Source organism: Sapajus apella, unplaced genomic scaffold (assembly GCF_009761245.1).
Source record: "Sapajus apella isolate SASKATOON/1434 unplaced genomic scaffold, GSC_monkey_1.0 scaffold26, whole genome shotgun sequence".
NCBI classification, from domain to species: Eukaryota; Metazoa; Chordata; class Mammalia; order Primates; family Cebidae; genus Sapajus; species Sapajus apella.
In genome coordinates, this window is record NW_022436966.1 from 18,284,944 (window position 1) to 18,306,891 (window position 21,948).

Genomic DNA, 21,948 nt, shown 5'->3' on the forward strand with positions numbered 1-21,948 from the left:
ATGTTGGTTGCAATTGTGGTATCTGATTTCCATCAATTAGTAACTCTTTTAAAGACAGTCTTCTCTTAATACAAACAATCTTGTCTGCTGGGGGACTGAGAAGCTAGAGCTCTGCAATAGACAAGAATAAGTCACACGCAGCATGGTTTCTCTCAAAGCCTTCTGCCATCAGAAGGGGTGGGGTACAACCCTTATGATGTTGAGCTGCAAGTAAATAGTTTACCAGTCCCTTAGGCAGCCCGTACTGTGCAGCTTCAAACTGCGTATGTTCTCAATACCTCATCCATTATTCATGATCTCATGCTGTTTTAACCTTGTACTATTTTAAGCAATGCAAGCCTCGAGTTACTAGTAAAGAAACCATCACTCCTCAGTAAACTGCATTATCCTCTAAAGTCACTATGCTCATCTTTCTCAAGAAATGACGACTTTTAGCCTTTCCAAATTTTAATACTTAGTATAAAAATGCATTAAAGATTCTAGTCAAATTAATGGTTAAAAGGAATAAGATTCAGGCAGTCAGGGCTTCTCAGGGATGTTTGCAATTCTGAGACCCAACAGTGTCAAAATATAAAAGCGAAGGGTTTCCTTGAAATCACTTCTTTCTGGATAAGCATGAATGAGTTTCACAGGTGTATGAATAAGTGGGAAAACTCAAGTAACAGAAAAACAGAAAAGGAGGAAGTGAATAAAGCAAAGAATAAACCAAATAACCATTTATGTCACACAAGGAGAGAACAATAGTTGTTTTAGTTGTTCTCATTGATTTTCAGATCAATGAGGCTTTCATGCTTGGTAGAGATGGAAAAAATAGAATTAATGAAAACACTAATTATATTTTGATTAAACTCATAAACATACAAAATAAGGGAGGAGGGAAGCAGTGAGCTTTAGTACAGTTTACATTGTTCTATATTAGCTATTAAAACCCAGAGGTGGCAGCCGTTCAATCGACTGATCAGTCTCTTCCTCTCACACCCTCTGTCTTTCTGGCCTATCTGTCATTGAGCACATCTAAATACTAAAATACTGAAATTGGGATAATATTCATCTCAAACCTTTAAATCATATGTTCATTCCCTTAATAGGTACAAAAATATTGGAAGCTAAGTCATTGTGCTCATTTCACCCAGTCGTGCTCTCAAAGAGTAAGAATGATCCACAGCAAGAAAGCTGGAGGCCCTGAGAAAACTATTCTCTCAGGCCCCATGACTCTTTGATCTGATGATGTGGTTCAAAATTTCATCTGAGAATTTAAAAAGAAACAACAGTTTACTCATGTGCTCAAGACAATTTTGAGAATCAGAATTTAAGTTCTAATGATGATGAACAAGAGAGTCTCTAATGAAATTGTAAAATCTCTATGCAGTCCCCTGCAGAGGACCCAGGGCATGAGGGGACAGTATGATTTCATCACAGATGAGTGTGCTTAGCTCTTACGTCTCCAACTAGAAAGAACTGTAAGCCAGCCTTACCAATATTCATTATATTTTTCACTTCTAAAAACATTCTCTTGACTTAAGAGGCAGCCAAGAAAGACAACAGCAGCAGCAAAATGCCAAGAAACCCACTTGTTGAGCTACATGTCTTAATGTTTCATTTGGAAACTGTGTGGTTCTGTTCACACTTTATCCTTCTATTAATAAGCAAATCTGGGCAAATAAATCCATCTCAAAGAAGTCAGAGAGATGAGAGCGGCGGCCAGTGGGGCCTCACCTGACAGAGCGGTCATCGCTGCCTGTCACAGCCAGAGGCTTCTTGGGGTGCAGGGCCAGAGCCCAGAGCTCACCCTCGCAGTGGCCCTGCAGGATCAACATCGGCTTGTCTCGCTCTCGCACAATCACTTCAAATATCTCACTGTCCTGGGTCCCCGCTAGAAGGCGGTCTGCTTTCCAGCACACGCTCCGGATAGAGAGGCCTGACAAAAATAAGTAAAACAAAAGCAAATCTTCACACTATTCACCAAAAACCAAAAAAGCGTAAAGTAAATACCCTTTAACCAGGATAGCATCAAATGTGACACATCTTAGAGACTCCTGGAGGCGGAAAATAAACTCTGCCACCATTCTGTGTTATTTCCTTACAAGTGTTGGATGTTTCTGCTACCCCTCGTGATCTAGTTTGTGAAAAAGCAGCTGCTTTTCCTTGACTTAGGATAACTATGTTTTTCTACAGCAGGATTGTGGTTTTTTTTTTTTTTGTTTTTTTTTTTTTTTGAGACAGGATCTCACTCTGTTGCTCAGGCTGGAGTGTGGTAGCACAATAGCTCACTGAAGCCTCTGGGCTCAAAGTGATCCTCCTGCCTCACCCTTCCAAGTAGCTGGGACTACAGGCATGCAACACCATGCCTGGCCTAATTTTTTTCTTTTCTGTAGAGATGAGGTCTTGCTATGTGTTGCCTAGGCTGGTCTTAAACAGTAGAATATATTTTAAATACTGTATCTTGAAGTAAATATAAGATGATAAATTGGTCTTTATGAAAACCTAACCTTCAAAATAATTTCCTTCTGATTTTCTATGAATGATAGAAAATCAGAAGGAAATTATTTTGGAACCTTTAGGAACAATAATATTGTGTTAAAATTATATGTGGGTGATACTACAGAACAGCTAATTATCATATTAGGCAAGTTCAATACATATTTGATCAGAACCTAGATACATTACTGAATAAATAGATGCACTGTGTCTCAGAAATATGCAAATGAAACTCCAATTTCAGTATCAAAATACCATCAAACATTTATCAATGAAGATGCTGTTCTTCACCAACTTGATTTATGGTATCTTCTCCAAAAGCCTCTTTTCCAAAAGCATAGCACTCCTTTTAAGACCATACCTCCATCTCAGTCTTGATCTCTTAGATTGCTTGCAGTCTGTTCTGTTCCTTAAGGGTTTGTTATTTGCTTAGGCAGAGAATGTTCTAATCTGATTTAGAAATACAGCAGCAATATCACTTTCCTAACTACTTTAGAACAAGGTGAGGATGTGATGAGCTCCGGGTTGCCTCCCCAGCAGGCATTCTGTCTCTGGGATAGAAAGTATCAGAAGCTTCATAACCCGGGCTCTACTCTTGCTCCAGGCCCAACTGGCTAGACACAAGAGTGCTCCTTCCTTTCTGGGGACCAATTTTTCACCCCTTAAGATGTAGAGTATAATTATGGTGACCATGTAATTTGTCATTCCAATTAGAATGCCTTTTAAGTGTGAGAGGCTCTAAAACTAAATGTACATAATATTTTGAAATATTTGACTAAGAAAGTAGCTTTCCTATGTTGAAAGACCTAATAAATACTTCTATCAAAATATTTTCAGCCAGAAAATTCCAAGACCTATTTACTGCAAAACGAAAAATCCAGGGCAGAGAGATGAATAGACAGAGAATGGAGGATTTTTAGGGCAGTGAAACTATCCTGTAGGACACTATAATGGTGGAGACATGTCATTACACATTTGTCAGAACCCACAGAACGTACAACACTAAGAGTAAACTCTAATGTGAGCTATGTCCTCTGGGAGGTAATGTCATGTCAAGGTACCTTCACCCACTGGAATAAATGTACCACTCTGGTGGGGGATGCTGATAGTGACGGAAGTGTTGTGGGTGGGAAGGGGTACATGGCAAGTCTCAATTTTTTTTATTAACCTTAACTACCTTAAAAAAAATAAAGTCTATTAAAAAACAAAAAACGGCCAGGCGCAGTGGCTCATGCCTGCAATCCCAACACTTTGGGAGGCTGAGGCAAGCAGATCACTTGAGGCCAGGAACTTGAGACTAGCCTGGCAAACACGATGAAACCTCCATCTGGACTAAAAATACAAAAATTAGCTGGACGTGGTAGTGCGGGCCTGTAGTCCCAGCTACTTGGGAGGCTGAGGCATGAAAATGACTTGAACCTGGGAGACAAAGGTTGCAGTGAGCCAAGATCATGCCATTGCACTCCAGCCTGGGTGACAGAGCAAGACTGACTTTAAAAAAAAAAAAATCCAAGACAAATACTAAGCCAGTTGGGATGCTGGGACAACAGAAGGGGTAATTTGGGTTATATGGACACCCTAACTGTAATGCTCATCTTAATCATCTCACTTGGTCTTGAGAGGATCCAAAGAGATAATGCATTAAGAGAAAGTAATTTTTTCTAGGCACAAAGCTTTAAACAAATACTACGTGAGATAACTCTTACTCCTTGCTCTGAATTCATTGCTATATGTCTTGAAACGAGAAAGCACACAGGCAGATGTATTATTCCCGCCAGGAGGAATAGAGATACCTTGGCAACGCTAGCTCGGGGTCAATCACTCAAAATCCTCCACTGCAAACATCGGGATGGACTTTCAAGGATGAGAAGGACAGATGTATGGTGAAAGCAGTCAGGATGTCACTGCAAGCTGACAGGGCATGCAGCTCAGCTGTGGAGGACCACACGGCTTTGCACCCACGATCCTGTTGCTACTGGCCCCCCTTGTCCTGATCTCTTTCCTGCCCTGCTCTGGGTTTCATTACCACTCATGAGTCAACATATTCCCGTTTTCTCCCTGGTGTTTCTCTCAGCTCCTGCAGGGGCTTGGCGGGAGGGGCTGAATTAGTTGTCTCCCCAGCAGGCTTGTATCGTCTACAGTTTTATTACACAAAGGGTTTGACGCTTTGTTCTTCAGCATCATGAGGAAGGAAGGAGAGTCAGTGATATTTCGCTATCAGCAAAAAACAATCTACTTTTACTGTATTTATTGTCTGCTTCCTCTAAGTAGAACAGAAAGGTCTGTGAAGAGAATTTTGTCAGTTTTATTTACTGCTGTATCCTCAGTACCCAGCACAGTGACTGTCACGTGGTAGATGCTCAATAAAGACTGCTGAGCAAATGAAATAAAACATCTAAATCACAAACATTTCTTGAGATGCCAAGGAATAAAAGATACCACCCCTGTTACTTAGGAAGAACATTCAAAGAAGGGATCTACTCATTCCTTTATTCCAGAAGTTTCTATTCAGCATTACTCTGTGCCTGACACTGGAGCTTAACAGTGAACAAGCTGGGCGCCTACCCTAATGAAGCTGACATTTTAAGAAGGGGCCAAGCGTATGTAAGCAGATATCCATGCACCAAAAACCAACAAAAACCAACCTATATACACATACATTATATACACATATAGACATATACGTTCTATCTCTTAGTGACATGTTATATATTTTGACTGTTATTGAATATTCAGATCACAGTCCTTTTGTAATGCCTTTGATTGTTTAAGGACACTGCCCCTTTCCAGCGAAGCCTGGAATCCCAGCTTCACTGTAAGCAGGAGCACACCAATCCTCCCCAAGGCCTCCTACAGCATGTCTGGTGTCACAAGGCCAAATGACTTGCAAACAGAAATTTCTCTCAAGGACCTGGAGCTCTATTTGGTCAAGCATATATTTATGCTGTATTACAGAAAAGATTTAATGCTGTACTCTTCAGCATTATCAGGAAGGAAAAAGTTAATGATATGCCCACATCAGCAAAAACAGAATAATCTACTTTTTTACTGTATTTATTGTCCTGCTATTTTTTAATCTTATTTGGCGAAACAAATTCAGCAAGGAAAAAAACACTACTACAACAACGCACCACCTGGAATTAAATATCAACATTAAAAATACATATATCTTGTCATCTTGTCTTCCCCCCTCCCCCGCCACCTCCCACCCACTTTGGAGTTTCCATCTTTTGCCCAGGGTGGAGTGGAGTGGTGATCTCGGCTCACTGCGACCTCTACTTCTGGTTTCAAGTGATTTTTCTGCCTCAGCCTCCCGAATAGCAGGGATTAGAGGTGCCTGCCATCATTCCCGGCTTAATTTTGTATTTCTTGGAAGAGACGGGGTTTCACCACGTTGGCCAGGCTAGTCTCAAACTCCTGACCTCGTGATCCACCCGCCTCGGCCTCCCAAAGTGCTGGGATTACAGGCATGAGCCACTGCACCCAGCCTATCTTGTCTTTTAAAAAATGTTAAGAGGCTCAGGAACAAAGATGAACCTTCCAATTCAGACCAGACTAATGAACCAGTCAAGTCACATGGCACTCAGTGTTTTTCAGACCGCATCCAGGGAACTCTTGGATTCCTCAGAAGGGTGCCAGGGTCCTGGCAAGGAGAGGGCCCGGAAATGGGACAGCAAGAGGCAGGAGTTTGAGGATCCCACAGCTGCATTTCCCTCAGCACCGCACGATCTGTAATTTCATTTGGAAAAGGGTTCCACTGAACTAACCAACGTAAGGGTAAAGCTTCACTCTTAGCAAAGGCAATAGGGTAAACTGACAGGGATTATTTCTGGCTGCATATGGGTGGAAGGGAAGAGAACAAGAGAAGGATTTGCTACATATTTTCAGGGTTTGCAATATCAACTTAGTGAGCTGTGAACATTTTCTCTCAGAGAACTGGGTCTCTCCATAAGCACTCAGTTCTTTAAACAGACCAGCTGTCTTTTGTCACATCAGACAAGTCAACCTCATGGGGTCTGTTTACCAGGTGATAGATGCAATACCGGATCACTCTCATTCCTAAGATAACCATTTTAAATAGGAAGGTAGCAGTAGGTCAAAAGCTGTATTCACTCTTCCTACTAACAACCTATTTTCATCTTTTTTAAACCTAATTGTTCTTCTGCATGCAAGAGTGGTAAAGAGAACCACACAGTCTCTTCTGGGCACCTGCTGGTGAGACTTGGTGATTGGCAGATCCCTGACAAAGTTCTGACACTAATTCACTTCTCCTGTCTAGCCAGGCTTTGTTTTTACTTCTGACACAAACCCAGAGAATTGAAATATAATCATGATGTCTCAGTGGGGCTGGCCAGGGCAGCTGCAGCAGTGGAAGATAATGAAACTGTCTTACACTCCTTTATATTCTGCTCTAGGAGTCAGAGAAAGATAAGCTAGTATTTGTAATACGGTTAGAAACCCACCAGTGGTTAAGAGAAACAGGAGAAATAGTCCTAATTATTTAAAACCACAGAAGTTCTCTATTCTGCAGAAATACACATCTTTGTTACTTTTGATGGTGTGAACTGAAGGCGTTTCACCACAGGGATGAGGTGTCCACATTTCGACGCTATGGCCTGAGCCACTTGTGACGAGAAATGTGGTTTCTCTGGCCTGTGCTTGGTACAGAGAGCCAGCAGATGGCAGTAGAGAGCAAACCACCCATCTAAACTAAAAAAAAAAAAAATCCTCTAATGGCAAGACCAAATTCTCACCAGTCCACAGCCCTGAGTTTATATTCAGACCAAAGAATGGAAGCAGCATCCTTCCAATCCCCTCTGCTACAGTCCTGAAGCCTGGCCATGGGGATATCTAGTCTGTGAATATCAAATCGGACCGCATTACTAAGGGAAATTACTTACTTTCTACCACTAGTTTATTTTGAACAGTGAAACATATGAACTGGATTTATATCCCAGCCCTTCCCAACTGTGTGACATGGTATTTAATCATTCATATCATCAGTTCCTCCATCTGTAAAGTGGAGATACTAGCACTCACACTTCATAGCATTGTGATAATTCAATGCAACAATACTTGACCCAGTGTCCGGCACGGAGTGAAGGAATCAATCAAAATATGTTATGCTAATATTTTAACCTGCAGGGTTTTGTGCTTTGCAGGATCTTTTTATTAAGTTCACACCTTAGCACAGAACAACTTGCTATATGTATGGTCACATCCGAGCCCCGTAAGGCGTCAGTGCCAGGGGCTATGAACAAGTGCCCGTGGGCCTTTCCTAGAGTTTCTTAGTTACTTTGCCCTGTGTTACAACTTGGTTTTTGTCATTTCCTATAAGTTTGATGTGCTAGCACTGCAAACTCGCAGAGGAAAAGGCTATGTTCCAACACACACAGATTATAAACCATTCAAGAAAGAAAATGGCTTTTTCTCCTAATTATTTGGCCCAAGAGGGGAAAGCTGAAAGTAGAGAGAGGCTTGTACTTAACAGTGTTCTTAAATCCTGTGTTCCAAGGCCTAATATGGTAAAGAGCCAGGCATTTTGTTCCCAACTCTTACTCTGCACCAGCTTCTACAGAGAGAGCATTTAAAAGATATCGACGCTTGCGCCCCTTCTGGAGACTCCTCCCAGTTGGTCTGGAGTGGAGCAAGAATATCTCCCCAGGGCTGAGAACCACTGCCTGCTCAAGCCTTTCTCCGGCTAGTATGTTCTCACAAGTCAGACTGTTGAAAATTCAGAATGCCTGGCTGGTCTCAGTTGATTCTAACACAGTGGTTCTTCAGTTGCATGCTAGCAAACTCTATCCCACTGGATCAGAAAGCCTAAGGAAGATAAGCAAATGGCTAAAAAGACAGTAGAACTTCTGCAAAGTCAACTTTGAGTCAAACAAGCAAGCCCTGCAGGTGGGCAGTAAGGACCCTCACCGACATGACCGAGCCCTGTGCCCACCAGTGCCCATGAGTGCTCAGGAGGCAGCATGATCATTAATGCCAGGGACAGCACCAGGCCCTCGATGGGGCCAGTAAATATGCGGCGAACCGATGAGGAAATAACAGCATAGAAAGTTTGTATTACTTGCCTAAAGTCACAGAGCAAGCAAGCAATAGGGAAAAAAAAATGAGGCTTCAGGCAGTTCAAGTGTGGAGTTAATACCCTTCCCCACAAAGTTATTTCCCATCTCTGTGAATGTATGCCCAGGACATGGTACCAAAGATAAAACAAGCCAAGGTCATGGCTGTCTCCTGTAAACGTAACCTCATTAAGGATGCAATACCAAGGAGTGCCTTGAGTGAGAGCAGTAAAGGTAGTAAGAGCAAGAGGGAGAGAAAGAGTAACTTCACCCAGACTTAAAAGGGAGTATTGGGAGAGGGTGTGGAAAAGACAGCAGAGACCTTCAAAGCACCCTGCCCTTGCAGCCCCTCAGGAGGGGGTGGCTGAGGTCACCTAGGGAGCCTGGAGCCTGGGCACAGGAGCTCTGAGCCTCGCAGGGGTTTCTGATGTTCTAAGGGTAACGCTGGGGATGGAGTTTGGAAATGTGAAAGAAATGCAGGAGGGAAGACATGCATCTCCCCAGGATTCACAGATGATTTCGGAGCCCAGTACAAAACAGAAGTGTGGGGCCCCTTGCTAAGAACTGATTAAGAATTCCAAGGAAGTGACAGCAAAGCACGTAACCAACCGCAGGGCCCTTCTGAGCACGGGCCCTGTGTGACCACCCAGACCTTGGCCTGAGAAGCCTCCCTGCCAGGGGACCCCTAGGGGAGTCTGAGGATTAAGTGGAATCCTGTGCATAGAGTATGCACCACAGAGTGGGCATTCAGCGCTGGCCCTGAACGGCAAAGTCAGTTGCAGGGCTGGGGCTGCAGGTCACCCTCAGTGCGGACTGCCTATGACGTGCTCACAAAGGCTCCCTGCCTGAGAATCTCCAGCAGGATTCATAGGGAAGGTTTCTTTTTACAAAATCTCTGCTTATTTCAAAACCCACTTCACAGGATCCAAAATCGTATAGCCACAGGAACTGTGAAAGATCCACAAAGCCTAGTGAGACATCAGAGCACACAGCCAAGCCCATGGTCTCCCACCCGGGAAGGGAACCCACCCAGGCTAGCTTTTACATAAGGCTGGCTCAGGAGGGGTATTTACAGCAGAATTACTACATAGCAAGCCAGGCTGGCGGCCCTCTATCTGACACATGTGGAACCCAAGCACACAACGCCACCGCGTCTCCTGGCTGCAAATCTGTTTCTAGCTTCTGTGCCACATGCCTCTGCAGTGTTCCTCCACCTTCTCAGCAGAACAGTGAGGCTGAAGGGCATGCCCAAAGAAAAACCGTAGGCACACAGGGAGAGCGGCGACAGAGGCAAGAGGTGAGTAATGGAGCCACCTGCAAGACTGGAGAATAGGATATGCTTATTTTGCCATGTAAACAAGGGTGTTCTCAGGTTTGAGAGTTTGTCTTTTGGATGTTCTCTGCAAGGGTTCTTGCGAACAACACTGTCAACATTTGGGGCCGGGTAATTCTTTGCTGTGGGGTTATCCTGTCCATTCTAATACTTTAGCAGCATCCCTGGCCTCTATCCACATATGCCAGTAACAACCCTGTAGTTGTGACAATGAAAACTGTCTCCAGACAAAGCCAAATATCCAAAAATCACTCCTGGGTGAGAGCTGCTACAGTATGTGACCATCACTGTACTCTAAGGAATAAACTCAGTAATTTACACAAACAGTGGGAAGAATAACCTGGGCTCCTACCTCTGATCCTATCCCGCCCCAGTCTGCTCTCTGGCAGAACTAACTGGAGATCTGACCATATCATATGACTCCCTAAACCTCCCAGGCCTCCTATAGCTGGCCCTTGGAGTGCAAGCTTGCATGCCACCGGCTGACACAAAGAAACCAAGTTATCTGTTCCTCCTTCCACATCCTTGTCACTTGCACTCCTCCACAAGACTCCACACTCCAGCCCCATGACACACTCTTCATTCACCTGACAGCTACTTCCAGGACTCCAGCACACACCAGGCACATCCTTAATGGGTGGGAGGCATCAGTGAACAAAGATCCTCACCCTTGTGGAAACAGACAACAGCCAAGAACGTAACACAGAAATTATACTGTAAGTTACAAGGTGAAAGGTGGACCTGGGAGACAAGGATTTGGAGGCAGAATGAGCTACAATTCTAGAAGTGGTCATCAGGACAGGCTTTATTTGAGCAAAGGTTTGCAGGAGAGGAGGGAAGTAGTCATGCAGATTCTAGGCAAGTGTGTCACAGGCACAGGGAGAAGACTGGGAGGGCAGAGGGGAAAAAACAGCCAGGGCAAAACAGAGCAACGGGGAGGGGTGCTGGGCTGCCATAAGGACTGACTCTGGGTAAAGTGAATCACTGCAGGGTTTTGAGGAAAGCAATAATGTGATCTGGCTCACATAAAGTTCAAACATCCTAGCTGCTGTGCAGAGGATGGCAGTTGAAGCAGGTAGGTAAGTTACAAAGCAACTGCAGTATCTGTTTGAAAGATGGTGGCGGCCCAGACCAGGAAAGGGCAGTGGAGATGGTGACAAGTCTAAGCAGGGCATCTTGTGTCCTGCAACTTCAGCCTCCAATTCTTGCTCAGTGATTCACCTAACGCAGGATCTTTCTGGATTTGGAGTGTGTAGTCCACAAGACAGCGCCATAATGTGTGATGGCAGTTAAAAAAACGAAACAAAACAAAAAAACCACACATCTCCCCCTACCTCCCCCACATGTAATCCTGACTCAAGTCTACTTTTCAGAGCTTCCTACTCCGTTCCTAGGCACGTGTCTGGCACTTGGATGTTTAACAGATGTTTATTGAGAGGACAAATAATAATACATCTTATATTTTGTGAATAATTACTGGATTCCTTTAGACAGAATCATTGACAACCATTAAAGTGTTTTATTAGTCTAGAAGTAATTCATTTTGGTTGATGGACTTTAAGAATTCATTTTGGCTTTTCTTGCCGCCACTACAAGCTATTTAAGCTTCATTATTTTACCCAGATCATCAACGTGTTTTAAAAGTAATCACACTCAGCATGCAGTCATAAAGGCTGGTGTGAGGTATGAGTGAGTGCCCTCAGCCTACAATTAGCTTGATGCGAATGACCCTGGGCCTCATTCTACTCATCCATGAAGCGAGAGAGGTCCCCCCATTTACGCTTACATCCAGGGTCTCTCTCAGCTTGAAAATTCCATAATTTTACATTCACTAAGATGTCTAATTGGAGGACAACCATCCCATACAGCTGAAATCCTATGGTGCCAGATGCATTTTGGCATTCAGAAAAATTTGCATTCTGGACTTGTAATATATCCAGCAGGAACTGGGGCAGCACCTTGAAATTACCTATTTCTATAATGAAATGTATAAAGACACCCAACAGCCTTATATCAGGTCAAGTTTTGCTGCCAAATTAGTTATTTTAAAAATCTTCCCGTATTCTGAACTTTTTGGCTTATCAGAATTGCAGATGAAGGATCCTAGGTGAAGTAGATATGTGTTGCTAGAGAAACTTGTTTGTACCCAGTCAGCAAAAATCCAGTAACTCACAAAAGATACACAAGTCACTGATGCGAAGAAAACACTACAATTCCCTTCACTGAGGGATGGGCCTCTTCCTCATGTGAGGAGGATTTTCTCTGACTAAGCCTTGGGGAGAAGGGAGGGAGCCCCCAGAGTCAGATCTGACCCTAACCAATTCTTTTTGATGTGAATTGACCCATCTCCAAGCTGACTGATGGTCAACCTAAAGTGGGGTTAATTGTTTTTACTGGAAGTCAAGTGTCCTAAATAGCTCAAGCTACTACAAAGATGTATGAGAATTGATTAAAAATGTCACTTTATTATAAAGCCATATCATTTTTTGCTGAGGTTAGTATCCATCTTAGCTCATTTTAAAACTTTTGGATGGTTAACAGTTAATAGTTATTCGAAGACACAAATATATGCAAATCTTACAAAGATTTGCATTAAACAACTTGGAAATTGTCAGATTCACTCTGTAAATCTTCCAGATGTCTACAGGAGGAGTAAGAGAAGTCTTTACAGGTAGCACACTAGGTAATACCCTCAGATTCCTCAACACTAGGGAGCAGCAATTTCTTAATTTTCACTAATACTTTTATAGAACATAGGAAATTATCTATACCATGTCATGGGAACTGGGCCATGGCCATGATTAATTCTCTTGCTAAATTTGTTTAGAAAACTATTTGGCTGTTTGAATAAGATGAGAAATCACTGTATTTCCATTGAAATAAATTTGAGTGTCACTGTTTTACAAATAGCAAAAATACAGAAGAAAGCTCATTTATATCAAGATAGTTCTTATAAAATAAAACTGTTATGTCCAAACTCAGACCGAGGAAGCTTCATGTCCAAACTGAGGACAAGGAAGTCGAACACTGCTCTGACCAAATCTGTTCCTTTCAAATATACAGTCAAAGAGAAGTGGAGCAGAAGGCCGAGCCTTCTTTGAGGGAAGCGAGGAGGGAGCGGCAGGGGGTGAGGAGAACACCTGACCATCTTCTGTCTACTCTGCTTTTGTTCTTTTCCCACCCTCTTTCCTTCCCTTTTCCTTCCCTCTTCTTTGCTCAGCTCTCTGCTAATGTTCAAAGGACTAAGGCTATGGTATTGCCTCGCTGAAGGGGAAGTAAATAGCTTCCTGGCTGAAATAGGCTCAAATCCTATGTATTTATCTGCTCAAATCCTATGTATTTTAATTCCTATACTTGTGCTGGGTCTTCTACCTCACTTTGGCTTTGGGCACTCCTCCACGAGAGGCTGTCACATCACAGGATGGCCCAGGCAGCTGGCCTCCGAGACCACAGGAGGGCCAGTTCTGAGAGTCTCCCCCTATTCCGAGCTGTGGAAAGTAGCTCTGGAACTCAACATCCTCCTTCCTTCCTTGCTTCAGTGGAATGACAGCACTGAGGCCTGGCTGAGTGCGACAGAGTCCCATAGAGGGCGATTCACAGCAAGTTTCCTCACATGGCCCTGTCCACACAGGCTCAAGAACTTCCTGAGCTGGGAGCAATGGGTGGGCCAGACTTTGGTTGTTACCAGTAATTCAAACCAGGAGGCATTTCTTCTTTTGATCTTACATGTATACTGTTTTTTCACTGAGGGCTGGAATGAAGGCCAACATCTCTTTTGATGCTTGATGATACACAGTGGCCTTTAGTGATACTGTTGCCCAAGGTGGTTTGAGGGAATGAATAATTTTAGGTGAGTGCTCCACGGGCAAAAATTAAACCCCAGCATATTAAACTCATTTCACAAATATTACTAAGTTTAAAGAGAAGTTTTAAAAAGATATGTGATCAGTTTAAAGTAAAATACTAAAGCAGTTCAGAGTACTGGTAGTCAGCAGCAATTCTAAAAGTGAAGATGTCATCTGGAACATCCACACTGTGGGGCCGGCCTGCCGAGCAGTGCCCTCTTCACTCTCCTAGGAGCTCTGTCCCAGCCCCCAGCCCCTCTCTCATGACTCTCTTGGACTCTGTAACACAATCTATACCATCCTTTAAAAGCAGTCTGTCCCCACAAAACGCTGGCTACTGCCTTATTAGTAAGCCATCTAAAATGCATGCCAAACCCTGATAAACGCCAAGCCCAGGCAGCACAGGGCACATCCCACAAGGTGCAGGCAAGTTTCAGGTTCCCAATGACCACTGTGTACCACCCAGATCTGCTTTCATCTTGGCAAGGGTGGGGCGGGAATCTCAGACTGATGTACGATGGAGGGCATCCCTGACTGTCCTGACTCTGTGAATGGGAGTTGGCTGTGAGGTTGATGTCATCAGTACAACACCTGGTTACAGAGATCCTCATTCAGGACTGGTCCCTGAACTCTCTCCCAAGAGAGTCTGGCTCAAGGACTCAGTATTGGGCAGAAAAGCACAGGCAGGGTAAACCCATGGCTTCTTCCCTGATCCCCATGCTTTAAAATTTATGCCTTAATTATGTGATACAAGTTTTGGATGTGTTAAATGGAGTGACTGTCAAAAAAGAGCCATCAATTCTGGTTGGCGCTCCCCCATGTTTAGGCAATTTATGGTCACTAATGCTACCTGGTAAGTTGACTCTGCTCTCAAAGTACATGTTTTGGGTTCTGGTTTACCTTGAAAGATATATCAAGAAGTTTCATGGTTCAGGGTCAAACATTTTTGGCTACTGTGCATTTTTTTAAAAAACACATTGCTCTTATGGGTACCTGCCTGCTTGTATCTGTTTGATATATTTTTTTCTGGATCAAGTTTCACTGGCCCATACTCTATGGCAGAGAAGTTAAGGACTTTGATCATCTCCTTGTCCCTACATGGAGGCAGACACCAAATTCTACAACTTCCCATGCCACCCTCTGTGCTGAGTACTCAGAAATGTATGCACACCAGCATCCTGAGCCTCCAATGAGAAGACAACAGTCCAGCCCTGGATTTGTTGACTTAAATGTACATTTTTGTATTTCACAGATACCTACAGCAGCTGGTCTCCAGGTATTAACAGGAAGTACAATATCCAGCTTACTTCCCTGTTGCTCAACTGTTAGAAAAGTTTTACTGCAAACAACACTACTTAAGGATGGCCTGAAGGATACGCAGTTTGCGCTATCATCTCCCAGTTCTCTGAAATCTACTCAAGGCCGGCAGAGAGCACTGCACACTGCCACGTCATTTGAACTATGGAACAACCCTCTGTGGCAGCACCGCCATTAGGTTACACCAGCAAGGGGCTTCATGAGGAACAACCCATGAGAAACAGCTCGTTTCAGGCCTGTTGAGGACTTTGAGCCTGATGTCACAGGGTCTTCTTTAAAAGATGCTCAGGAAAGTTCTCCCTCACCTCAGCACTGAAAAACTCCCCTGCACAAGAACAATGGGTAAGTTATCATCCTGCAGACCCCATGGCTCACAGTCCTGCATCCCCCTGCCCCGGCACTGGCTGCAGGAGCGCACCTATGGGAGCCAACAGAACCTCCCAACCTGTGCGTAGCGTGTTAGCAGCGCTAGGACTTCCGCTTGTCTTTCCGATTTACGTTTTCCTATTTAATCTCTCTCAGCCACAAACTCTTTATGTGCCAAAAGGTAACGGGCCTATTAGGAGAATTTTAAAAGATGTATTGTATTCTGATATATACACCCTATATACTGTGAGAATAGCTAACCATTTGAGTGCTAAGTGTACTTTGCAAGTGTATTTAGTCCTCATTCTAAGCATTTTGCAAGTATAGTTAATCCTCATGCAACTATGGGAGGTGGTGCTAGTATTATCTCCATTTTACAGATGGGGAAATAGATGCCCTGAGTTTGAGGCTGACATTCAATTTCTTAACTCTCTGACAGGTAAAACAAATTTGAACTCATGCCATGTGACTCTGAGCCCCTGCTCTTAATCCCTACTATAGCATCTACTACTTTAACGCTATTTTTAAAAAATAACTGGTCTTATTTATCCTCTCATTTGTTTTCAGAGGCTGGGCACATTTGCTTTTATGGTAACCAACTTGTCCAGAACTTCTCAGCCTTGTTACTGACAATCCCATCGCCTGAAACCTCAGCAATTTCATCAGAATGCTTATTTTGGCTATAGCATTGCTGGTTCATACAGCTGCATTTGTGTAAATTAGGAAAAAGGACATCCATTTACTTTTAACATAGTTTTGATCTTCAATACATTTACATCAACTGCCTTTTAAAAATAGGGTACAGAGAAATAAATATGAATATAGAACTTCATAATGTATTTCACATCCCGAGTTACAGGTAAGCTTAATAAATATATTACCTTTATATCCTTGTTCTGTCTCCCTGAGATCAATTTTGGTTATTGATTTGAAATCAGTGTCCCATAGTCGTATACACCCATCTCGCCCACCAGTGGCAAAGCCTTCTTCACACACATACATGCTAAAGATTCCAGCCTGTTGATTAAAATAGGTAATACTCAATGCTGCAACCATCCTAAGTACAATGAATACAGTTGAATGTAGATTTTAAAACATAACAAGGCAAAAACAAAAATATAACCGCCTTGTTCTCTGTTGAAATGCTGACAATGGACCAAGAAGCCATTCATAATACTGTTCATCTCAGCTACATTAAAAAAATGTAATAAAGCAAACTAGTTCAAGTGCTCTTTTACCACTACGAAAAAGATGGCAGTTTATTTTTTTAATTAAAAAATATAATTAATGCAGATATGGGAATCATAAATTCTTTTATGTGATAAGTCGCCTTAGAGAAAAGACAACTATGGAGGTGTCTCATGTAAGTTGCTGCCTAAAACAATTAACTAGAGATATGAGGCTAGAAACAAACACTTTTATAGGCACAAAAGTGCCTGAAATGTACCTCAGTGAGCTCACAAAGGTACCACTTGAACCTAATTGAAAATGTAAATAGCATTTGTGTTAGCTTGTTAAGCATCATTTGAAGATTTTTTTTTTCACATGGGAAACAGTTTTATAATTTAAAGATGCTCTTCCACAGGAAAATACTTAATTTGGTTTGTTCAAAAGTGCTGCAAGAATATAATGTTGACATAAGATGCAGTATAAAAAGAAAAATTAGGTTACTAAGGCAGCTGCTTTTATGAATGAGGACAAATACTGACCTCTTAAGAGCTGTTTCGTAATTAGTAAAGCTAAGAAAATTCGTCTGCAACATACAGTGAAAGATCTGAAATGTCATAGCTCTTTCTAAGAGTTGCTTAAACTCTTCCTGATATTAAAGGTATAGGGAATCAATCTGGAGGTGACAAGCTAAAGGTTTGTTTCCAATAACATCTTTACCCAATTTCCATTCACTATGATAGGCTTTACCTTTTACATCATCTTCCCATTTGTAGGGACAATTTCATCATCTGTAGATACAACAGTCTTGTGTTGACATTTTCGTATGTGTCAAAAGAGAGCAGAGTGGTAAGAAGTTTGTCCTTGTTTTTACAGAGCAGACCGCCCGAAGGTATGTGGTTATCGATGGTTTCTGACTGTATCTTAAGAGTTCATGACACTGATGTGGAGGTAAGACACTGAACCTCAACATGAAGAATGAGGAAAATCTACCTTACCAACTAATGTAAGAGTAATAATTATCTACACCTTTCCTGTTCAAATTATGGGCCATTGATGAGCTGCAGTGACCTCATCCCAGACCTATGGAGCCAGAATCTGCATTTTAGCATGATCCCCCAGAAAGTGATGGGCATACTGAAATTTGAGAAGTACCTATAAGATGAATCTGATGATTAACTAGTTCTAATATTCTGTCAAACTACTGTGGATGATTAACACAAATCAATCAATAATTAAGGTGAGGGCTAATCACTTTATATGCTTTTGAAATATATTTTCCTTTAAGTGAGCAAATATAATTTAGGAAGTTGTCACGAGTGGGGAGTGTTCATCAGGGTCCTCTGATTCTAAAGCAACAAGGGAAAAATACAGGGAGGGATTCGTGGTCTTACCTTATTTAGTAAATCACCCATAGATTTCCACGTGGTAATACTCACACTATGCGCTCCTTGAATGGTGCAGACTAAATTGAGCCCTTTCCAGACATAGATGTCACCATTTAAAGCACCAGAGTAGGTGATGTCTTCTTTGGCACATGCAAGGCAAAGGATGGTCTGAAGATCCCCCGTTTTGCCAAATATCCCTCTTTTTGCAGTCAGGGCATTTCCACACAGTGTCCAAAACTAGAATGTAAGTGATAAAATAGATCCCCAAGATAGAGTATTCTGATGTATTGCATTGGTGTTTATTTATGCTTCAGTGCATTCTACGTAATTTGCTCTAATCAAGCTAGGCACAAGTAAGTTAATTTGCTTTGTTGTAACAGAGAACCACAAAAATTTTAGCTAATTACTAGAAACATGAGAAAAACCTATAACAATACTTTTAAAAACTTTCAAATTTCAAAGCTTTGCTCACTGTTTAATGGTGATTTAATAGAAGACAGTGTTCTCAGAGTTGGAATATAGTGGATGAATCATGTTTTCGCTTAATTTTTTGTCAAGTTATAAAACTAGTATAGTTTATTGTAGAGAGGTTTAGAAACAGATAAGTATACAGTAAAAAGGAAAATTGTGATGGTCTATAACTTCTGGTTAGCAGTTGATATACTATGTAGATATTTTTTTCTTTTTTTTTTGAGAGAGTCTCACTTCGTCGCCCAGACTGGAATGCAGTGGTGCAATCTTAGCTCAATGCAACCTCCACCTCCTACGGTCAAGTGATTCTTGTGTATCAGCCTCCTGAGTAGCTGAGATTATCGGACTGTGCCACCAAGCTCAGCTAATTTTTGTTTTTGTAGTAGAGGAAGGGTTTCTCCATGTTGGCCAGACTGGTCTCGAACTCCTGGCCTCAAGTAATCTGCCCACCTCGGCCTCCCATCTAGGTATTTTTTGTGTACCTGTATCTGGGAATAATTTCTAACTTTAAATGTTATAAATCTTCATTGCAGAAATGTTACTTAGAAATGTTTCCAAGTATATTTCCATATAGCCAAATAATTGACTGGACTTTTCAGTGTTAAGTTGCATAAAATGTGTCCATCCTGCAGCAAACTGTACACATAAAACTTCGGCAATTTTTTTTTTTTTGAGACAGAGTCTCACTCTGCTGCCCAGGCTAGAGTACAGTGGCATCATCTCAGCTCACTGCAACCTCCGTCTCCCACGTTCAAGCGATTCTCTTGCCTCCGACTCCTGAGTAGTTAGGACTACAGCCATGCGCCACCACACCCAGCTAATTTTTTATATTCTTAGTAGAGATGGCGTTTCACTGTGTTGGGTAGTCTTGAACTCCTGACCTCAGGTGATCCACCCCCTTTGGCCTCCCAAAACATTGACATAGTTTTAATGTATCAACTAGAATAACCTCACTGCCCTTGAAATAGCCCCGCTCTCAGTTTATAAAGGCTACTTGCATATGCTGTTTGACCCTATTTGATCCTAAAGTGGACAGTACTGTCATCTCCATTTGGAAGGGAGGAAAAGCAAACAGAAGTAGGTCACTGAAGGTAAGGGTTCGATGCGGTTAGAAAAATATTCAAAGTTTTATCTTTGCCTTGACAACTTTGAATCTAATGCAGAGACAAATGAAACAATGAGATAATTTTAAGGTAGCATATTCAGACTGTACCCCGGTAGCAAGGAAATTCAAAGGTAGAGAACTAAGTTGAATTGAACAGAATGAACAAAAGTAGGATTTGGATTTGGATCAGCGGTGAGGAAGAAACCGCATCTGGATTCACAGGAACAGGATGAGATGAATACATGTGGCAGGAATGTGGTGGGTAGGAGTAAATTACTAACAACCCTACTATTTTGCACCTGCAGGAGAGGAAAAACCATGGTCCTCTCAGAGTAGTTGGGTACTGGAGGAAAGAGTTCTGGGATGGCTATACCACCAAGATGGCCAGGATTCAGGCAGTTAGGGGTGGGGGGCCTGTCCTGTGTGTGCGTGAGAGGGGACTGGGGGTAGGGGGATGCCTTAGAAGGAAAGAAGGGCAGATATGCAATGAAGGCTCAATATGGGACTCTCTACTCAGAAAAAGGTATCAGCTCTGGTCACTCATTTCTTTGGGTATTATTATTAATGAAAAGGTGTTAAAGTATATATTGAAAGAATAAAGCAGCCAGGTACAGTGGCTCCCACCTGTAATGCCAGCACTTTGGGAGGCCAAGGCAGGAGGATCACTTGAGCCCAGGAGTTAGAGACCAGCCTGGCCAACATGGCAAGACCCCCTCTCTACAAAAATAATTAGCCTGGTGTGGTAGCATGTACCTGTAATAAAGTTTTTTTTAAAATAAAGAATAAAGAGATCTAGGAAAAAGCTAGTTAGGTATAAGCTTTGGAAAACATTTAACTTGTAACTCTGAACCTGAACAAACTATTAAATGATTACTGGTTGAATAAACATGCCAAAGAACTTGCTGCTCATGGCAATGCTTAAGGTACTCATTCCCCTTTTTCATTGTATCTCCTCCTGCATAACAATTAAAAGAGTAATTATTGTGTCCTTTACTTTTGGATGTATACCCCTGGCCTGAAATATCTGAACATTTCTAGACAGTCACGAAAAACAGAGGCCATTATCTGCAGACTTGATCTACATAAGTTTTTTGACAAGTCACCAGATCAGATGGTATAAGGCCTACATGAAACATTCCAAATAGGCAAATGATTCCCTAAAAAGTATAGTATTTTCTGCAGAAAATGGCACATACCTGAAATATTATCTCTTTCTGAGAGGCATTTCCTACTTGGAAAACAGTGGCAGTTTAGGGTAGCAATGCATCATTAAACCCACATCAAATGAGGAGACCTTGTTTATTTTCTCCAGTCTCTACCCCATACTGTAATGCAAACTTTGTTAGAACTGGCAGGTACCTTGATTTCATCTAGCGCTAGGTAGTCCCCAAAGTCCCTTCTGTCTCTGACCAGAGACGGCTCAACAGTATTCACAAACCTGGTAGGTTCATTTGCTATAAAACTAATGAAATGGCTGATGCTCAACTGTTACTGTTTTTCAAGCATTCATTTCAGATAATTGTAATTTGTCTATTTGCCAAAACATAGGAGATTTGCAAAGCCGAAAAGGATTCACCCTAGCTGCACAAATTTCAGATGCAAGTATAAATAATTCTGTATTTTAGTAGAGATGAAGTTTCCTCATGTTGGCCAGGATGGTCTCAATTTATAACTGGAATCATTGAATGTTCAGGTATGTTTTTGGGGGAAAAAAGGTAGAGGAGTCCTGGTAATTGAATACAGAGAATAGGAAGAGCAAAAATAATTTGTTGAGGCCTGCTTTAATGTATTATATTTATTTCTAAACAAAATTAATAAACTATTTCTAGGTAGACATTGAAGATTCTTCAATTTGAGGTAAAAATGTTTTTATTTGGTTAGAAAAAATGTCCAAATCTGCTAAGACAATTAAATTTAAACAGGATAAGCAGCTCTTCTTGTTTTCAAATAGTTTCAGAATTTTATTTGTCTCTGCTTTTCTGCTTTTAGAATTTGCCAATTTAAAAGTTGGAGTTAACCAAGGATAGAGAGAGATAGGAAGGAATCTGGAGAATTCTACCAATTAAGCAGCAAATCTAGTTCGAACCCAATAAATATAGGGTTTTCTTTTAGAAAAAAGTTAAGGCAAGATAGCTCACGTAAGAAATAATTTCTCAGTGGAAAGCACTCTATAGAAGGAGCCAGAGGCTGAACTTAAATCTCATCTCTGCCATTATTTTGGTGATCCTAGAAAATGAGGAAAGAAATTAACACTGGGCCCCTAGTGGGTTCCATACTGTTTAATGAAATTATCTGAAATTCAGGGGGTAGTGATCTGTCTATACACACACACACACACACACACACACACACACACACACGAGAGAGAGAGAGAGAGAGAGAGAGAGAGAGAGAGAGAGAGAGAGAG

The 21,948-nt window shown here is 41.9% G+C and overlaps 1 protein-coding gene across 6 annotated transcripts in view; it reads right to left on the reverse strand.

Annotated features, from left to right (window-relative positions):
- EML6 (EMAP like 6) overlaps positions 1–21,948 on the reverse strand; it is a 262,431-nt gene that overhangs the window by 123,871 nt on the left and 116,612 nt on the right. For 5 of the 6 annotated variants that reach the window (XR_004273049.1, XM_032292107.1, XM_032292109.1 and 2 more), the window contains exons 5-7: positions 18,017–18,202; positions 16,292–16,427; positions 1,717–1,918 (exon numbers count right to left, since the gene is read on the reverse strand). Coding sequence is in view for 4 of the 6 variants with exons in the window: in XM_032292107.1 (XP_032147998.1) it covers positions 1,717–1,918; positions 16,292–16,427; positions 18,017–18,202 (524 nt within the window). In the remaining 2 variants the exon portion in view is untranslated. The other variant, XM_032292111.1, reaches the window with a different exon arrangement.